Source organism: Gouania willdenowi, chromosome 16, assembly GCF_900634775.1.
Source record: "Gouania willdenowi chromosome 16, fGouWil2.1, whole genome shotgun sequence".
In the NCBI taxonomy this organism is placed as follows: domain Eukaryota; kingdom Metazoa; phylum Chordata; class Actinopteri; order Blenniiformes; family Gobiesocidae; genus Gouania; species Gouania willdenowi.
The window spans coordinates 32,340,441-32,357,969 of record NC_041059.1 but is presented as its reverse complement, the minus strand read 5'-3'; the positions used below and the strand labels follow the sequence as shown (position 1 = coordinate 32,357,969).

General features: G+C 37.2%; 2 protein-coding genes across 3 annotated transcripts in view; both read left to right on the top strand.

Annotated features, from left to right (window-relative positions):
- Window positions 1-91: 91 nt before the first annotated feature.
- fbl (fibrillarin) lies at window positions 92-13,540 on the top strand. The gene is made up of 10 exons (XM_028471743.1): window positions 92-192; window positions 4,597-4,849; window positions 6,492-6,569; window positions 6,711-6,860; window positions 7,157-7,251; window positions 8,250-8,420; window positions 8,519-8,651; window positions 10,819-10,931; window positions 11,890-12,035; window positions 13,045-13,540. The coding sequence occupies exons 2-10, from the start codon at window positions 4,840-4,842 to the stop codon at window positions 13,067-13,069; spliced, it is 921 nt and encodes a 306-aa protein (XP_028327544.1). The 5' UTR covers window positions 92-192; window positions 4,597-4,839; the 3' UTR covers window positions 13,070-13,540.
- Window positions 13,541-14,171: 631 nt separating this feature from the next.
- dyrk1b (dual-specificity tyrosine-(Y)-phosphorylation regulated kinase 1B) overlaps window positions 14,172-17,529 on the top strand; it is a 91,037-nt gene continuing 87,679 nt past the window's right edge. Inside the window, exons 1-2 of one of the 2 annotated variants that reach the window (XM_028471720.1) lie at window positions 14,172-14,488; window positions 14,579-14,682. The gene's annotated coding sequence lies outside the window, so the exon portion shown is untranslated. Of the gene's footprint in view, window positions 14,683-17,529 lie in introns of both variants that reach the window. The other variant, XM_028471719.1, reaches the window with a different exon arrangement.

The window sequence follows — 17,529 nt, the reverse complement described above, 5'->3', positions numbered from 1 at the left end:
TTTGGGATCCACTGTACAAACCTTGTCATGGTGTAATATCCTTTTTAACCACTGGACGTCAGCAATACGCCCGACGGCGTCTAGTCTGCCGGAAATACACAAGAAGAAGAAGAAGCAGCTGACGACAAAGGACGACGAAGAAGAAGAAAAAAGCAGGAGCAGAAGCAGCTGACAGCTGTTGCTAAAGTTGCAGTAAGTGTATGGTCATTGGACACTTAGCAGCAGTGTGGGAGAGGTGCTGTCAACATAAGTATGGGTTGTGAGAGGATGTGTAGGACCAAAGTGTATAACTGTGGTGGAGAGCACAGCTCAGCACATCCGGTGTGTGAAACCATAGACATTATATACGTAGACGTCGCATCGACCATCTTGGAACGGTGTCAGTCGCTCCAACAGTGATTACATGTATATGATGTGCTACACAATTAAAGTAGTCATAAATCGCTCAATTCTCAAGCAGTTTTCACGGGATTTGTTTGTAATAAACGTCAGACATGACAAATAGATAGATAGATAGATACAGATAAATAGAACAAAATGAACCCAGAAAACGTTCGAAGTGCTCAGGTTTTTATTGAAACATTGCTTAAGGCTATACATTGCATTTGACAATTTGTTATTATTGTTTAAATTATACTACTACTGTATTATTGTTGTTGCCATTCATTATATTCTCATATTTTTATTATTAACTAATTTATATTATAGTTACTGGTAATATCATTATATTATTAATAGTATTATTATTATTATTATTGCTATTATTATATTATATTCCTATATTACCTTATTATTATTTAATATTGTTTATTATTAATATTATCATTTTTTATTATTGTATTATAGTTACTGGATTCTTATATTATTTTGTTATTGATATTATTATTATTAATAATAGTATTATATCTCTATCATCACCATCTTTATTATTATTGCAGCCAAATAACTGAAATATTCAAGGAACAATCTAAGTGTATAATGTCTATGTGTAAAACCATAGACCAGTGTTTCTCAAACGGGGGTACGTATACCCCTAGGGGTACGCAATGGACTACAGGGGGTACTAGAGAGAGAGAGTGGGGAAAATTAACAAATAAAAGCATTAAAAAATATTGGTTTTATAATGTGTATTAATTTGTTAGTTAAAAATGATAATCATTCTAATTATTACCAGCAACTCACAAAACGACAACAACAAAAAGCACAAAATAAGAGAAAAATATACTGAATAATAAAAAGAACAAACAACAACAAAATACACAAAATGACACCAAAAACACACACTAAGAGAGAAAGATATTTACTATTACAGGCAACACAAAAAACGACAACAAAGACACACTAAATGAGAAAAAAATACAAGGGCCTCACAATACAAGATCAAGGGCCTCATTTATAAACGCTGCGTACGTACAAAAGAAAGCTTACGCCACATATAAGCAAGGTTTGGGATTTGTTAAAAAAAGAAAAACCCAGCGAGATAATGTGCGCAGCTGCATGGCAGCTCTGACCCTGCCGTACGCGCAAAATCATGAGAAACGGGAAACTCCAACACCAACAGGAGAAGAATGAAATTAATGACAGCTCTGTGAAATTAATAAAGTTTGTGTGAAATAATCAAACACATTGAACATTTCACAGCACATTATTTAAAGTATGCATTTGCAAAAACAGAGGAGGAAAAAATTATACTGACGCTCCAGGGAGTGAGTGACGTACGCAGGCCTGCAAATAGTTTTATAATAATAGCAATAATTTAATTAAAATCACATAATCATTGCGCAAAACTGCTGATCATTTGGCCGCAACACCTGTAGCTGTTATAAAAAGGAACACACTCCAATGCGTAAAGATGCACAAAGGCTTATTTGGCACTGCTGGAGGACGAGGTGCACGGCATACACTGGAGGGAGAGGATAAAGACCCCCTCCCCTCACATTTTCTCCTCTGCTTTTATGTGTGATCGTTTATTTTTCACCTGTCACAGTCTGATGAGGCAATGCAACGCGATCTGCCTTTCTATTTTCTTTTTTCCCTATCATTTGTAATGTGCACTGTCGCCAAATTTTGCTCTCCTGCATGTGCCCACCTCAACAATTAATACCTCCACCTCACATTGAGTGAAATTTTTTTTATTTGCTCGTTTTGCCCCTCGATCCACCGTGAAATTTGTATCAGTGAATATTCATTTAGGGCGTTCACCAGACCTTTTATGGGCACCGTATGGGCGGAGCAAGGTGTTTCCCCACTTGCGACAACTTTTGAGTTGACTGTGATTTATAAATGGAAAAAGGCATAAAAGAAAAGAATTTGTACGCACTTCCTGGTTTTTATCTTACACCAGCTGAAGTGTGCTTACCTAGGCACACTTTTATAAATAAGGCCCCAGATCACTACAAAATACAGAAAAATAACAGACACATACGAAACAATCAAAAACACACAAACTGAGAGAGATTAAAACACACAAAATAAAAAAAGAACAAACAACAACATGCACAAAATGACGCCAAAAACACGCAAAACGATCATAGAAATGATCTTGATTAGAACATAAAGTGAAATACAAAGGTCAGTCTGACATCACAAGGGAGAAGACCGTGAATGAGAAAATTATAGAAATAAATCTATTCAGGAAGCGCTAAATACTGTTTCATTCACTTATTTGTAAAATAAGATTGTTTTAAATGTGTGTTATCACTGTGTTATTAATCCTTCATTGTTCTCTATAGTTGGTTTTTTAACAGTATTCTGAGTAGTCTGACAAAGGGGGACTTGGATTCAGAAATTAAAGATGTGGGAATACGTACGTGAGCCAAAAAAGGTTCTATAAGTGTCTATAGTTCCGGACCTCAGACAAGAGTGACTATTGATCCGGTGTAGTGAAAAATAATCCTATGCGTGAAATCCTCCTACAGGCGCATGTGCACTGATAGCGTAGTAAATATTTACACGTATAAGTACGATATTTTGCTACCTTAAACCCTAATTCTAACCCGAACCCTAACCCTAAAAATTAAAGGAAAGATTTTGACCTTTTTTCAACATGACGGACGTGCATGCGTAGTTTGCCAGATGCGCATGCCCATTGTCTACCATGCAAAACTTTCACGGTAGGTTTATTCTGCACTACACCGGCACTTAACGTGCGCATGCGCAGTTCCATCACTGCCGGACAAGCGTAATGTGCCTGTGTTAACACCGTGTTATGATACCCGAGTGGTCTAAGGCGCTAGACTTAAGGACGTTTCCTTCCGCTGATGTGGGTTTAAATCCCACTTCTGACATTTTGTTTTTTTCATTTTAGCATATTTAACAGGGCAAATTCCACTTTTAAAAATACATATATATACATAAAAAATATATATATTTTAGGGTATTTTCTGGGTTAGGGTTAGGGCTAAAATAAAACTGAGGAAACTATAGCTAGAAGGACATGGTCCGGCAGTGACGGAACTACCGGCATTCGGTTTACTGCGCATGTGGACACATGCACACAGGAAGTGCCGGAACTATAGTCAGGATTGTCTAACGTTTGGCTCCGGACCAATAGCAACAGCCAAAAAGGTTTGAGAACCACTGTTATACTGTTGCTGCTGCCTAATGGAGCTGACCTGATTATGCGGCGCCATCTTGTGTGGGTCCTACGCACTGCTCTAGTGCGTTAACTTTAAGGAGGGGTAAACTATTGAAGTCTTCATAAAACAATGATTTGTGAAATTATATTATTGTGAGTTATTCGTTACAAACGGCAGACATGTTCAACCGACAGACGTAAGGAAAATAAAGAAGAACCAAGGAAACATTTTTGGAATATTCAGGTCTTTCTTTAGATTATAGCTTGTAACATATTTTCACAGTTTTGAACTAAACAATGTTTATTCCTTCACAAAACCCAATAATCATCAGATTATATATGGTAAAAATATTTTAACATTTTGAATTTAAAAAAAATAATATACACTACACAGATAATGTTAATCAGATGCTTATTATTTAGTATACAATGCATCTGACAATTATTACAATCACTATTGTATATTTAATAGGAACACATTTATCAGGTATCAGACATATGCTTTAAAACAACAAAATATAACTCATCCTTCATATTAAGGATTACTGTATGTTGCATATTAAATACTGTACATCCAATACCATCACATTATCTCCTAATCACTATGGTTTAAGGCTAAAATAATCATGCATTTACCCTAAATTATTTCTCAATTTATGTATTACACTAGTAAGGAATGCATTACATGAGATAGTGTGATATGAGCTGTTGCTTTTATGGAGTGTCAAAATATTATGGGGTGCGATTGTCTGGCCATTAAAATAAATCTTTAAATTACTCTAAATTCAAATTTTCTTCCCTAATTTAGTTAAATTATAGTCCTGTATAAGATTTCAAATATAAGATAACCTTTATTTCTGTTTTTTATTTCCATCATAGTATTCATGAAAAACTTGTCGGATGACGCCCATTTTATGAAATATCATGCGGTGAAATCCTCATACGTCAGTGAACCATTTTTTCCTTAAAAAAAAAAAAAAATCGTGCTTGATGAATACTGTCCGACTCTGAAATTCCAGGTCCACACTCATTACCACTGGGTGGCGGTAATTCGCCGATTAGTGAGTGCAAATCGCCAATAAACCCAAGAAGAAGAAGAAGAAGAAGCAGCAAAAGTAGGAGTAGAAGAAGAAGCAGCAAAAGTAGGAGTAGAAGAAGAAGCAGCAAAAGTAGGAGTAGAAGAAGAAGAAGCAGCAGCAGCAGCACGTGGGGGCAGCATTCTGATCGACTGTTAAAGAAGTTCTTCATTTCTGCCAGAAAACATGAGACCAGGTAAAGTAAACTCATAGTTTGATTTACGTTACGGTGTTGTGATGTTTTTTGCGATATTGTTAAAGCGGTCGCATCTTCAGTGCAGTTTTAATGCTATTAGAAAAGCTTGCTTACACGTGCGTGTGTTGAGGAAGAAGCTTAAAAGTGGTTCTCAGTTAGAAACCACACACGACTTTTCCTCCGTTTGTCTAGCTCTATGTTGACTGTATTCTTGGATCACCTCTGAATTTAATGATTAGTAAGAGTACTAGCATGATTTCTGTTAAGTTAAACACATAATTGGCTTAGATTCTGCTGCCACGTGGTTTTCGAAGATCGCAGTTATGGAGTTCGGTTTAACAACAAGAAGTTAAAGGGATCAGATAAACATTTAGTATAATAATGTAAGTATATCCTTTAAAATGCAATAAACTGAAATTTCTCACGAGTATGTATTCCCATTGTAATGGAATGTCATGAACCTCTAAACATCTTACAAGAAATAAAACAAGCTAAAAGTTACTTGCATCAAAATCACAACTAAAAACAATGCAAGTCTAAAATCAAAATTCCCCTTAAATATTTAACATTTAGGCACAGAGGTTATAATTGTACATTCCTACAGGTAACTGTGCTGGTCCATTTAGGACCTTTGTATCCCCATTCTGAATGTTTGTGAATTAGTTTACATAAAGACAGTTTTATATTTATATTACATTTACCACTGTGTATATATTAGGGGTGTGCATTCTATTTATTTTACAAAATGGGACTGTAGTCAAATGATGACTGAAAAATATTTTTTTATTTTTTGGGGGGAAAAAACTAGAAAATACTGTATTGTTTTCCTTTTATTTTTCAATGTCAAAAGAATCCCTTGATAAACTATTTAAAACAATGCAATTTAACTATATCACGAAGGTTAGTGATGTCTAACGTGGTGAAAAAAACTACACATTTCCAAAAATGGACTAAAAGCACATTTATAACACTTTCTGCTGATATAATCTGAATTATCACAATATTTGAATGTCAATCAAAGGAAAAGAGGTTACTAGGAACTAAAGTGAAACTGAAAGAACGTCACATTGAGACTGGGTGCTCACTCACCTTTCACTCAGAAATATGAAGTATGTTGAATAAAACAATGTAGCTTAAAATGTCTCTGATCCCTTTTTCTTGAACCAGAGTGTCTGCTTTATGTCAGTTATAATCTGATAACGTCTCACATATCCTAATATATGGGTTTTAGATTATTTGAAATTGTTTAAGGCATAATATTGCATTGGTAACTTACATGATCTCCGTTACTTATTGTTAGTTTCCGTAAACAATCAGGTGTGCGTTTCCCTTTAAATGTTGTCGCCACAAGAAATTGTTGGTCAGCATTATTTTGTCTCCTTTAATAAAGGATGCATCGTGTTTCCTAGGCTAAAGGAGGTATATAAAAAAAAAAAAAACTTTGAGCCTCTTTTCCTGATCTTGGAGAGAACTTGGACGCTCTTTATCATGGCTGGCACTTAAACACTTCTGGGGTGAAAGAACAGTGGGTAGGAAAGAAAATAGGATGGACAATTTGATGCAGCCTGTGTCATTGTAGTTTGATTTGGAATCAGCTCTTTATTCATAACTTTTCAACATGATTTTCGTGTCTGTTTTCAAGGTTTCAGTCCACGTGAAAGGGGTCGAGGTGGAGGCAGAGGAGGCTTTGGAGGACGTGGTGGAATGAGGGGAGGAAGAGGTGAGCATCCTCTTCATAACAGGCTCTCTTTGGGGATGCAGTTTTGTCCACTGGAAAACTTTTCACATCCATTTGTGAAAATAATTGAGCCATAAATGTGGTACTGATAGTTGTTTTTTTTCCCCCTTTTCTAAATTTTAGGTGGAGGCTTTAGATCACCAGATGGAGGATTTCGAGGCAGAGGAGGAGGAGGCGGCAGAGGAGCTCCACGAGGTAGAGGTGGTCGGGGCGGAAGGGGAGGTGGTTTTGGAGGTGGAAAGAAAGTCTTGATTGAACCACACAGACATGAAGGTAAGTTTCCTTATAGCATTTTCAACATTCTTTAAACTACTACAGTAATTGTTAAATTTACTATACAGACAAATTGTGAGGGTTAGATGTGACTGTCTTTAGGCTCTTAGCTGTTTAAAATCCCTATTAGCGCCAACCCTAAAGTTTTGTCTCATACTTAAAAAAAAATTCTAGAATTTGGCAACTCTTTTCTAGACGCATGTTTTCTGAATCTTGTTTTCAGTGTGAGACTTTCCTAGAAACACAAGCATGTTGGTGACCTTTATACATTTGCAATGCTGTGATGTTTTTTCCAGGAGTTTTTATCTGCAGAGGGAAGGAGGATGCCCTGGTCACCAAAAACCTGGTGGTGGGAGATTCTGTTTATGGAGAAAAAAGAATCAATGTTGAGGTAGGTGTGAGATGAATGCGCTGCATGTTTTTAGCCTTTCCTTTAAAGGTCCAGTATCATGCTTTTTTCACTCATCTCCATTTGTTCTAGGAACTCCAGCAACATAGTATTTGAGGTTTATTACAAAGACTCCCATCACCTCTCAGAGTTGGTCGGCCTATGAAAATGACTCTTTTGGCGATGTCATGACAGGAGCTGAATCTGAACAGTGTAGGGGTACTGTTTTACCTGTGGGTGGGCTGTGGAGACCATCCTGGAATTGCTTGTTTTTCTCATTCAGTTTATAGATGTAGACACCAGAAATGTCTTTCATAATATGGGACCTTTATGTCAACTTTGTATATCACTTTTCACAGATTGTAATCACAAAATGCTTCACAATAGTATAGCATAAACCAAACAATGAGTCAACATCGTGGGACATAGTTGACTAATAATTATTGAGCAGATGTTTGCATAAGATAAACATGTCCTCGCATGTGAACATGGGGCAGCTTGTATGTTGCCTGTTTTTTATCTAAAGTGTTAGATTATTTTAGTGTGGTGTATATGGGCCTGACCCAGCCGTGTACATGTCAAAAGCAATTTATTCAGAAGCTATAGCATTTGTTTAGGGTTTGAAATGAACACTTGCCACTGGCAACTAGTCGTGTTGAATAATATGATAAACAAAGCAAGGTAAACAGTTGGGAAACAAGGCTGCTTCTTAGCACAGGGCCAATGGGCTGTTAGTTTAAGAAAAAAATGTTGGTTCTGCTTTTCAACATCCGTTCTGTTTTTTTTATATATATATATTCCAATTAAGATTTTAAGAAGAAAAATGTGTTATGTTGACAACACTTGCTGTGTTCAAAAGTAGTTCACTGGTCAGGAACTGGCCAATAAGTGCCTATTTTTTAATTTCTTTTAAGGTCTATTAAGGCCTCGATTGACCTGAATTTTTGAAGTTTTGGGCATTTTGAGTCTTCTGTTTTTCATTGGTGTCACTACTATTTCAGGAAGGAGACGTGAAGACAGAATACAGAGCTTGGAATCCATTCCGTTCTAAGCTAGCAGCCGCTATTCTGGGAGGAGTTGATCAAATCCATATAAAGCCTGGAGCCAAAGTCATGTATCTAGGAGCTGCATCAGGCACGACAGTATCGCACGTCTCTGATATTGTTGGTCAGGTAAGCATGCTCAGAATGTCTGTTGTAATGTTTGGTTTCCTTCTGTCCAATCCTAAGCTGTACTAAACATGTGTTGGTGTGTGTGGTTTTGTTTGCAGGAAGGCCTGGTTTATGCAGTGGAGTTTTCCCACAGATCAGGCCGCGACCTTCTTAATGTGGCAAAGAAACGAACCAACATCATTCCAATCATTGAAGATGCCCGACATCCGCACAAATATCGAATGCTGGTTGGTAAGTAGTTTTGGACACTGTCACAACAAACACTGGTGACATTTAACATGCGAGTCTGCAAAGAAGAATATCAGAAAATAAACATAAGACTGCTGAATAAGGACCCTCCAGAGGACACACCTCAGTGCTTCCAGGTAGACACTGGGAGAAGTTTTATATAACTTACTTCTGATGTTTTTTCATTCAATACCAAACATGGGTTTTGATCACAACATCTTTAAGCAAAGAAACTATGACGATTCAAATACTAAAGGATTTTACACTAACTTCTTGCTGTCAGGCAACAATTAAATAAAGTGACTAAATAAAATGAAGCATACTTCATATTTTCTTAGCTATAGCAATGTTACTTAAAAAAATTTAAAAAAATCTTACGTCCATTGTCATCCAATCTACTTAGTACATGGTGAGTTCAGATTTAGTTATATACTATGTCACTGAGAACATTGCACACCAAATCATGACTGACTGTGGATATTTCACGCTGGACCTCAAGCAGCTTGGGTTCTGTTCCTCACCTGTCTTCTTCCAAACCCTTGGACCTTGATTGCCAAATGAAAGGCACACTTTACTTTCATCAGAAAAGAGGACTATGGACCACTGGCCAACAGTCCAGTTCTTCTCTTTTTTTTTCCTGCAAAAACTGAGAAGTAAATGGTGATTTCTTCACACTATTCAAATTTTTTGAATTTCTGTTTTCGTGGGTTTTATGAGCTGGAATGTATATGTAAAAATAAGCAAATACTTAAAATCATTTAAATTGTGAGCCCTGAATCTATAATTTATGAAAGTTTAACTTTTTGAATGAAACTAAACAACTTTTCCATGATAGTCTAATTTTTGTGTGTGTGTAAAATCCGCATTTATGGAATTGCGGATGGAATCGACCAATAAAATTCCAATGCGGAAATGGACAAAATCGGCATAAAACGTAGTCATCGTTTTTTTATGGGGAAATGTTTCCAGAGATTTTTTTTTTTTTTAAGGCCCTACATATATATTGATCAGACACCATCACTAAAGCAGCTTTTCAGATCCAGGTTTTAAATCGTGGCTTTTATTAGCCTCAGAATCCCGTGCATGAACACACCTGAACAAACTTGATACCGTTAGTTTCCTTACCTCAGGTGTGTCAAACTCCAGTCCTCGAGGGCCGGATTCCTGAGACTTTTAAATGTGTCCCTACTCAAACACTCCTTGTGGAGACCAATGTATTGTGATACATTGCTCTGCAGAAGCATGATGACAAGCCATTCATTTGATTCAGGTGTGTTGGAGCAGGGACACATCTAAAAGTCTGTGGAATCCGGCCCTCAAGGACTGGAGTTCGACACCCGTGCCTTAACTTATTGAATATTTCACCCTCTTCCTGTTGTAATTGCATACAAATCTGTTCCCCTCCCCATGTCCAGAAACTTCTTTTTTTTTTTTTCCAATTGATATTTGCTTTTTATTCAAGCAAACACCTTATTTTAAACATAGAGAATGAAAACAAATATATAACAGATGAATGACTTCTGCAGTCAGATATTGTACATTTGGTGCTCGACGTAACAGTTGTCCTTTGGAAGTTAAAGTAGAGCCCTGTGTTCCAACATAATGCCATTTTAGTTCTTTATATCTTGTTTGTATTTTGTTTTGCTCATGTTCCTCCTAAATTTCAATTGTAAAGTTAAATTAACATTTTGTTGGTGACACTGTAATTATTAGTAATCAAGGAAACAATAACCGATATTTAGAACAAATATTCATTTGCTGTTAGAAATAATAATAATAATAATTATCCACTATTTGTAGGTTAAAAACTGCTGATACCAATTAGTATAAAATGCTGAATTTGGGCTTATATCGTCTGCCAATTATTAGTCATTTGCTAGTTTAGGAAAAAGATTTTCATGCAACAGACACAATTTCATTTCATGTCGAATTATTTATGCTTTACTGTGATTGTCGTTGGTTTTTTGTCATAAAAATATGCCCTAAAATATGAATTGTTTTGAATGAAACTTATTTTGAGCTGTGAAAGTGAAGCATATGTGCATGATCATGCTAACACTATCTCTGCCACTATTAGAGCTGGTATAAAGCCTCTAGGTGTGACTAAAATAAACATTGTCAATGGTCGCTGGGCCTTGACTGACTTGTGAGTGTATTTCCTGTTTTTTAGGCATGGTGGATGTGATTTTTGCTGATGTTGCCCAGCCGGACCAGACCAGAATTGTTGCTTTAAACGCTCACAACTTCCTGAAAAACGGTGGACACTTTGTCATCTCCATCAAGGTATGTAGTTTAGTCAATTAGGTATCTCTGATTACAAGCTTGTCAAAAGATAACAATTGTTTAGTTTTCAGCTTTAAAAATAAAAAAAATAATATTGATGAGAATCCGAGACTGATCAAAATTACATTTGATAGCAATTCTTTAAAAAACTGTTGCGTAAGGCCAGTCAACCTTTTCCATCTCAATGAATTAAGTTTTTTTTTTTTTTTTTTTTTTTTTTTTTTTTTTCTAAATGTACGTTTATCAAAAAGGTAAAAAATGTGACTACTTTCTTCAAAACTCATTTTTTTCTTTCTCTAATCTCATAAGCAATAACGTTTTAGAACCTAATAATAAAGTACTTTGAGTGCAAAGAAGTATTTAATATTCAGCAAGGCCGTTCTCGTGCCCCCCGTCCAGTTTGGGAACCACTCCGTTAACTACTGCACCCACCCACGAGTAGGCCTTATTGTTTAGTGATTCAAAAATGTGTTGCCTTGTGTGCACGTCACAAATTGTATTGTAAGATCAGTGTTGGCCAGAGATGTATGAAGTGGGCTCTTAGTTTCCTATTTCTAAAATACATGATCTATAAATAATAATGCAAAAACATCTTATAGTGCTTTTCATAGGTGCTTTACATTGATGTACCTTATTCTTGCTCTCTACACACAGTGGTGGTAAGCTACTATTGTAGCCACAGCTACTGGGGCAGCCTGACAGAAGTGAGGCTGCCATAGTGCACCATCAGCCCCTCTGACCACACACTCACACACTACATTCATACTAGACAATGTGGGTGACGTGTTTTGCTTAAGGACACAATGGCAGATGCTACTAGCAACTGCCCCCCAGTGGTCTCCCATCCAGCCCTGGTCTGCTTGGGTTCCTAGACCAGGCAAAGTCAGGCGGTATGGCCATATTGACCTCATCACCTGTGTAACTTTGTGTGTTTGTCCTCCATCATGTCTTTCACTAGGCTAATTGTATTGACTCAACGGCTGCTCCAGAAGCTGTTTTTGCTTCAGAAGTGAAGAAAATGGGAGTTGAGAACATGAAGCCACAGGAGCAGCTCACACTGGAGCCCTATGAGAGGGATCACGCTGTGGTGGTGGGAATCTATAGGTACAAAAAAACTACTCCATCTTTCAAACTTTTACTCTTAGGGACATAACTCCTGATGTAAACACTGGGCTCCACATTTTTTAGACGCATTTGTGCAGTGTGCAGCCAAATATAAATACCAAACTAGCCCAACATGGCAAGTTCAATGATAATTCTTGCTGGTGTGGTGCTGATCATTTTGAATTTATTTTGGCAGGTCCAAAATGTAGCCTGAAATGTTAGCTGAAAAAGGATACGAAAGTATTAAAAGCATTTAAAAGTCCAACAGCGTAGATTTGGGCATTAAAAGTCTAACAATTTAACTCTGCGTTCACTGAATGCATGCGTGCGCTTGCTGCCGTGGGATGCCGGTATTGTCCGGTGGGAGTAAATTAACGCAACACCAGGAACGTAGCGGCTGGGCCTGGTCTGTTAATGTCTGTGTGCTGGTTTTGTTTATTCGGCCTGTGCAGCTGCATAGTAAAGGGTCTGATTAAAGAGAGGCGCTCCCATATTTTCTTTTATACTTGACATTTCTGTCCTCTTTTTTTTTTTTTTTTTTTTTTTTTTTTTTTTTTTTTTTTTTTTTTTTTTTTAACAAAATACACCAAAATGATTCTTGTCCAACTTTTAAACCTTTAAAGTATTTCAATCAACACTTAAACAAACTAAATACATTTGGTTTTATCAGAAAAAAATATCTTTGTGGTTTAAAAAAAACCAAAAAAAAACTCAGATTTTTTTTTTTGCATTGGTATGTCAACCTCAGTGTGTAATGACGTCTCACAATAACAGTGTCCATTTCCTGAATTTGATTTGAAAGTTTTTCATTGCCATTGAGGGGCTAGAATGATGTGCTTTGGAAATTAGAAGGCACATTTAAATAAAATGGTATATTTACACTTGAATGTAGGGAAAATCTTGCTAATCTTGTGCACCAGATGCAATATAACGACACCAGAGTTTGAATCCAAGCTGTTTTGCATGCTTAATGATGTTTGATTACCAATACTTTTTTTGTCCCTCACAGACCACCGCCCAAGCAGAAGAAATGAGATCGACAAGAAAACTATGGTCAACATGTCTGTTGTTCTGTTTCTTTATCTGTTGGCGAGTTATGCCCTCTTTTATAGATTTAAAGCATGGATAGTATACATACTAAACATCTGAATGGGGTTATGTGTGAACTGTAATGGACTCAGTTTCCAGTGTTCATACCAAAGCTCTACATTTTTTTTTTTTATTATCTATATCTAGTCACTGCCTACATTTTTTAAATTGCCTACATTTATTTTCTTTATTTTCAAAAAAAAAAGTTTGGCTCTTTAGAATAAAACTGATCCCTGTAAAGTCCTTCAGACTAATATCTTAATGTTTGAAAATTGAGCTGTTTTTTTTTCTTTGTTTTTTTGCAGTTTTACTTCAGATAAATTCCCATCATATTAAAGCTAGGTTAGAAATGTGTATCTTTTGTACATCTATTGCACATCAAGTAATAAAGATTGTAATTGTATCTGAAAATATAACTTGTGAATTTGCTTTGTTTTGTGAAACTAGCATTGAAATTATTGTCCAATGGGTAGCTGTCATATTCAGCTGCTGTTTATCAATGGCTGTCACCTTTGTTAAAGTTATGTCGCTTTTAATCTTTTTTTTTTTTTTTTTTTTTTTTTTTTTACATACATAAGAACATTAACACCATGTATGCTGTTTTTAAAATACAAATTCCTTTTTATAATATTGCAGTTGTGATTAGATATCTGTTTTGAATTAAAACTTGAACCAGTTAAGATTTTCTTTCAAACAACCAACTCGACTTTCTGGGGAAAAGGAGGGAAAAAATAGTCCTTTTAAAAATAACCCATCCTTAATGATTTTGGTGATTATTTGCTGTCTACCAATGAATTATTGCACAAACTAATTTAATCAGAAAACCTGCAGATAACGTAAAAACCTCGCGCTCCTACCAGGATTATATTATCAAAAGATTATAATCGAAACAGAATACAACGTGGTAAATGTTGATGAGGATCCTGGTGGGAGTGAATGTATGAGAATGAGTGCGGTGGATTTGTTTGTCAGCCATTTTGTGGGATTTGATCTAGGGCGCGTCTTGCGTCGGGAGCGCGCACTGAATGCAGCCCCTGAGCGCGAGAGGCGGGACGCTAACAAGCTAACAGCACAACAGCTAGCTCCACTTTCTAACGCACACTGCAGATGGTAGAGCGGTGACACGGCTACATTTAGCTGCCAGTGTGTGGTCAGAACAATGTGCTCCTTTTCCTTTCGGTTCTCATTGACTGATAGAGTATATAAATATTTCCTGCTGATTTAGTGAGTTCACTGTAAGTGTCGGAGGACGAGCCCTGGCTGAGGAGTGGGCTCTCTCCCCCTCCCTGTGCACGCTCAGTGCTGCGCCGGTCATCACTCTCCTTCACAGCTCGCATCTTGAGCTCAGAAATGACAATAGCAAGGTTTGCCTCCAAGCCAATGTCCCCCGGATTTTATCCCCGCACTGCTGGCAGATTTTTAATGCGACCTTTGTTGGATTTGTGTTGAAAAAGGACCGCTATCATACCGGGGGAGGGGGCTCCGTTCGTGCGGACTGAGGGAGATAGGGTTCAGAGTATGGCTGCTAACCGGAACTGGTTTCGACACACCACCTGAGGTAAGACACCAGCAGACCGTTATTCATGGAGCCAGTTGGACTGTGTGGATGTGAGTGAAGGGGTTGACAGCTCAGTGGTAGAACATGTGCTGGATGTTCAAACCGGTCCCTCTCCAGGGTTTGCCTGGCAGCTCCGTGTCCCTGGTCCTGTACCCACCGTCCACATGCGGGTTTTAAACACATGTTCAACATGGCAGTGTTGGCTGTCAAAGATGGTTTTGGGCTCGCATTGAGATAATATGGTTTAGGTGCCGACGTCAGCTGACAGTATATAACACTGGCCTCACCATCTTTAACTCACCTGCTATTTACCACATCACTTCAATAACCATTTGGTTTTAATATCGTGGTTGTTTTCACAGCAGTTGAATAACAATTAGCCTTTAACAGCCAAAGAAAATGGAATCTATGACTCTGCTTTTAGCAGAAAAGGAAGGTTTAGGCAGATCAGCGGTGCTGCTGTGGCATTTCCATAGGTGGAGGAAGGAGGTGCTGCTATAATATACCAAGAACCATTGGAATAATTATTATACACCAACTGTTCTCTACGCATTGCTTATTTCACCACATACATTGTGGAGTAATACATGATTACTAACTTAAGTAGTTCAATCTTTTATTTGATTTTAATGATAAAATCTAACATAAGCTGTCGGCCTGTTTGTCTTAATAGTAGCACACCAATGTACAGATACTCTGGAAAAAGGCCAACATTTAAAACATTCTATGGGAAAACAAGGGTTACTAGTCAGTAAATCCAGACCAATCTGTCTGTGGGCTTTGCTACAGTTTCTAACCATTGGAATAAAGGAGAGTGATGGCACTGACTCAAGATGTCTGACCATGTCAGTGCAATATTCAATCACAACTCTGAATTACCAGCATGCTCCCACTCCTATCCTTTCATCCAGAGTTACTGGTTTTGACTTAGCTTTTAGTGGTTGTGCTTGAGTGGAAACATGTTCCATATTGACCCCAAAACAGCCATGTCATGTTAACGCAGTTTAGTGTTAAATGCCAGTTTAAGCTGGTTGCTTTTCAAATAATTATTCCTTTTATTTAACTCCTTTAAAATAAGGTCTTTAAGCTCCTAAATGACTCAATATAGTTTAGAGTTTAGGCTAAAGTTAGCAACAACACCTTAAACAAGACCTTAAACTTCCTAAACTACATTTTGAACACACCTTCAGATAAACAGCTACACAAAAATCATTGATATGACACTATGTGCAACATTTGAAGGATATCGTATGAGTAGATACATTTTGAGGTGTTCTATGCATTACCAATAAACTAATGACTTGCGGATTTGTTCAAAGAACACATAGTTGTTTTCTGAATAACTTTCTAATGTCTTGGAGCAGAACTAACAGATGCGTTTCTGTATAATGTCCTGAAGGGATCTCATCCCTTTGCTTAAAGTAAAAAGATTATGGCAAGCTGTTAAAAGGGCAGAATGGGGTTCTAAAGGTTGTTAGGATGTACCCGTGCACATACACCCAGGCTTTAGAATCAGGAACTGTCCTTTATATACACACTGGGCATCTGTGTGAGATAACTGTGTATCTTGGGCCATATGACTGGTGGACATTTAGGCATATCTGATATTCATTCGTCACTAGGAATATTCTATGGGTCTGGTCATTTCTCACCATTACTGAGGACCAGTTTCTTGAGGTAATCGGTTCAGCCTGAGCTGGTTAGGCTGTTGATATGATTGGTTTGAGCCAGCTCTGTCTCAGACCTAGCTAACGCCACATGTAGTATAACGTATATTTACAATAACATTACAGATTGTTTTTTCCTAGCAAATGTTGACAGGCCATAAAGTAGCCTCGGCGTAAAAATGTTCACTTTAACTTGTTAGTGTTCACTAACATTGTTACCATGCTCCTGGATTTGTACGACGTCCAAATCAACTGTCAAAACCTGGGAATGAAATGAAAATCATGGACATTTCAGCAAGTGTTTTTCTGATTTGTGATGCAATGAAAGACAAAGCAATTTTTCTAAGTAATAACATTTTATTGGAATAGACTGAGATAGAACTTGCAAACAATACAGCATTTACATTGTTATCAGTTCACGCTGAAGCAGGCTTGTGCCCCCTGGTTGCGCACGCAATCCGTGCATCTAGTATTGTTTGTACACAAGAGCAGCCTTTTTTTGCTGGCTGTGACTTGAAGTGGTTACAATATTTTTCAGATTGTAAATTGCAACATAGGTTTCTCGCTTTCCTAGAAATTACCGTAACTGCATGCCTGGATGTTAGGCTGCCTCAAATTGGCATAGTGCAATTTTGATTGGCACCTTTTTTTAGCCTCCAGCATGCCTCTTCTATTACAAGGCACACTATTGACTGAAGAACATGCACGGGAGGGCTCTGATTGGCCTACAGAGGAAAATGGGGAAAAATACAACAGTTTATGCAAGCAGAACACTTCCTATTCTTAATGTCAATTTGTACATTTTTATATCTCATTCCAACATGGCATTGGGATTGAAATATGAAACCAGATTAACATTAAACATAAAAGTTGGAGGTGTTTTGAACATGCCCACTCATGAGTATTATCTTGACTACACTGAATCCAAACAATTTATCCATTAGATCAAGTTTTTCAAACTATGGTAGTTGCTGCTTTAGAAAATTGCCTCACTGCAATACAATAAAGGGTTATCAATGAAAAGAAAATTAACTTAAGAAATTAAGGTAGGGTGGGTTTAACATCCAGGGTTTTTTTCTATTGTGAAAGAATGAGGCTGAAATGTCTTTTGCATTTTCACTCTGTTCTAGTGTTGAATGTTCCTGTGTACTCTGCCTTCCTCTAACAGTTTTATATACTG

Excerpts from the sequence above, each read along its gene's own strand:
- fbl (XM_028471743.1), top strand. Across the intron at positions 6,861-7,156 it reads TGAACCACACAGACATGAAG|GAGTTTTTATCTGCAGAGGG; the intron begins GTAAGTTTCCTT and ends TGTTTTTTCCAG. Across the intron at positions 12,036-13,044 it reads GTGGTGGTGGGAATCTATAG|ACCACCGCCCAAGCAGAAGA; the intron begins GTACAAAAAAAC and ends TGTCCCTCACAG.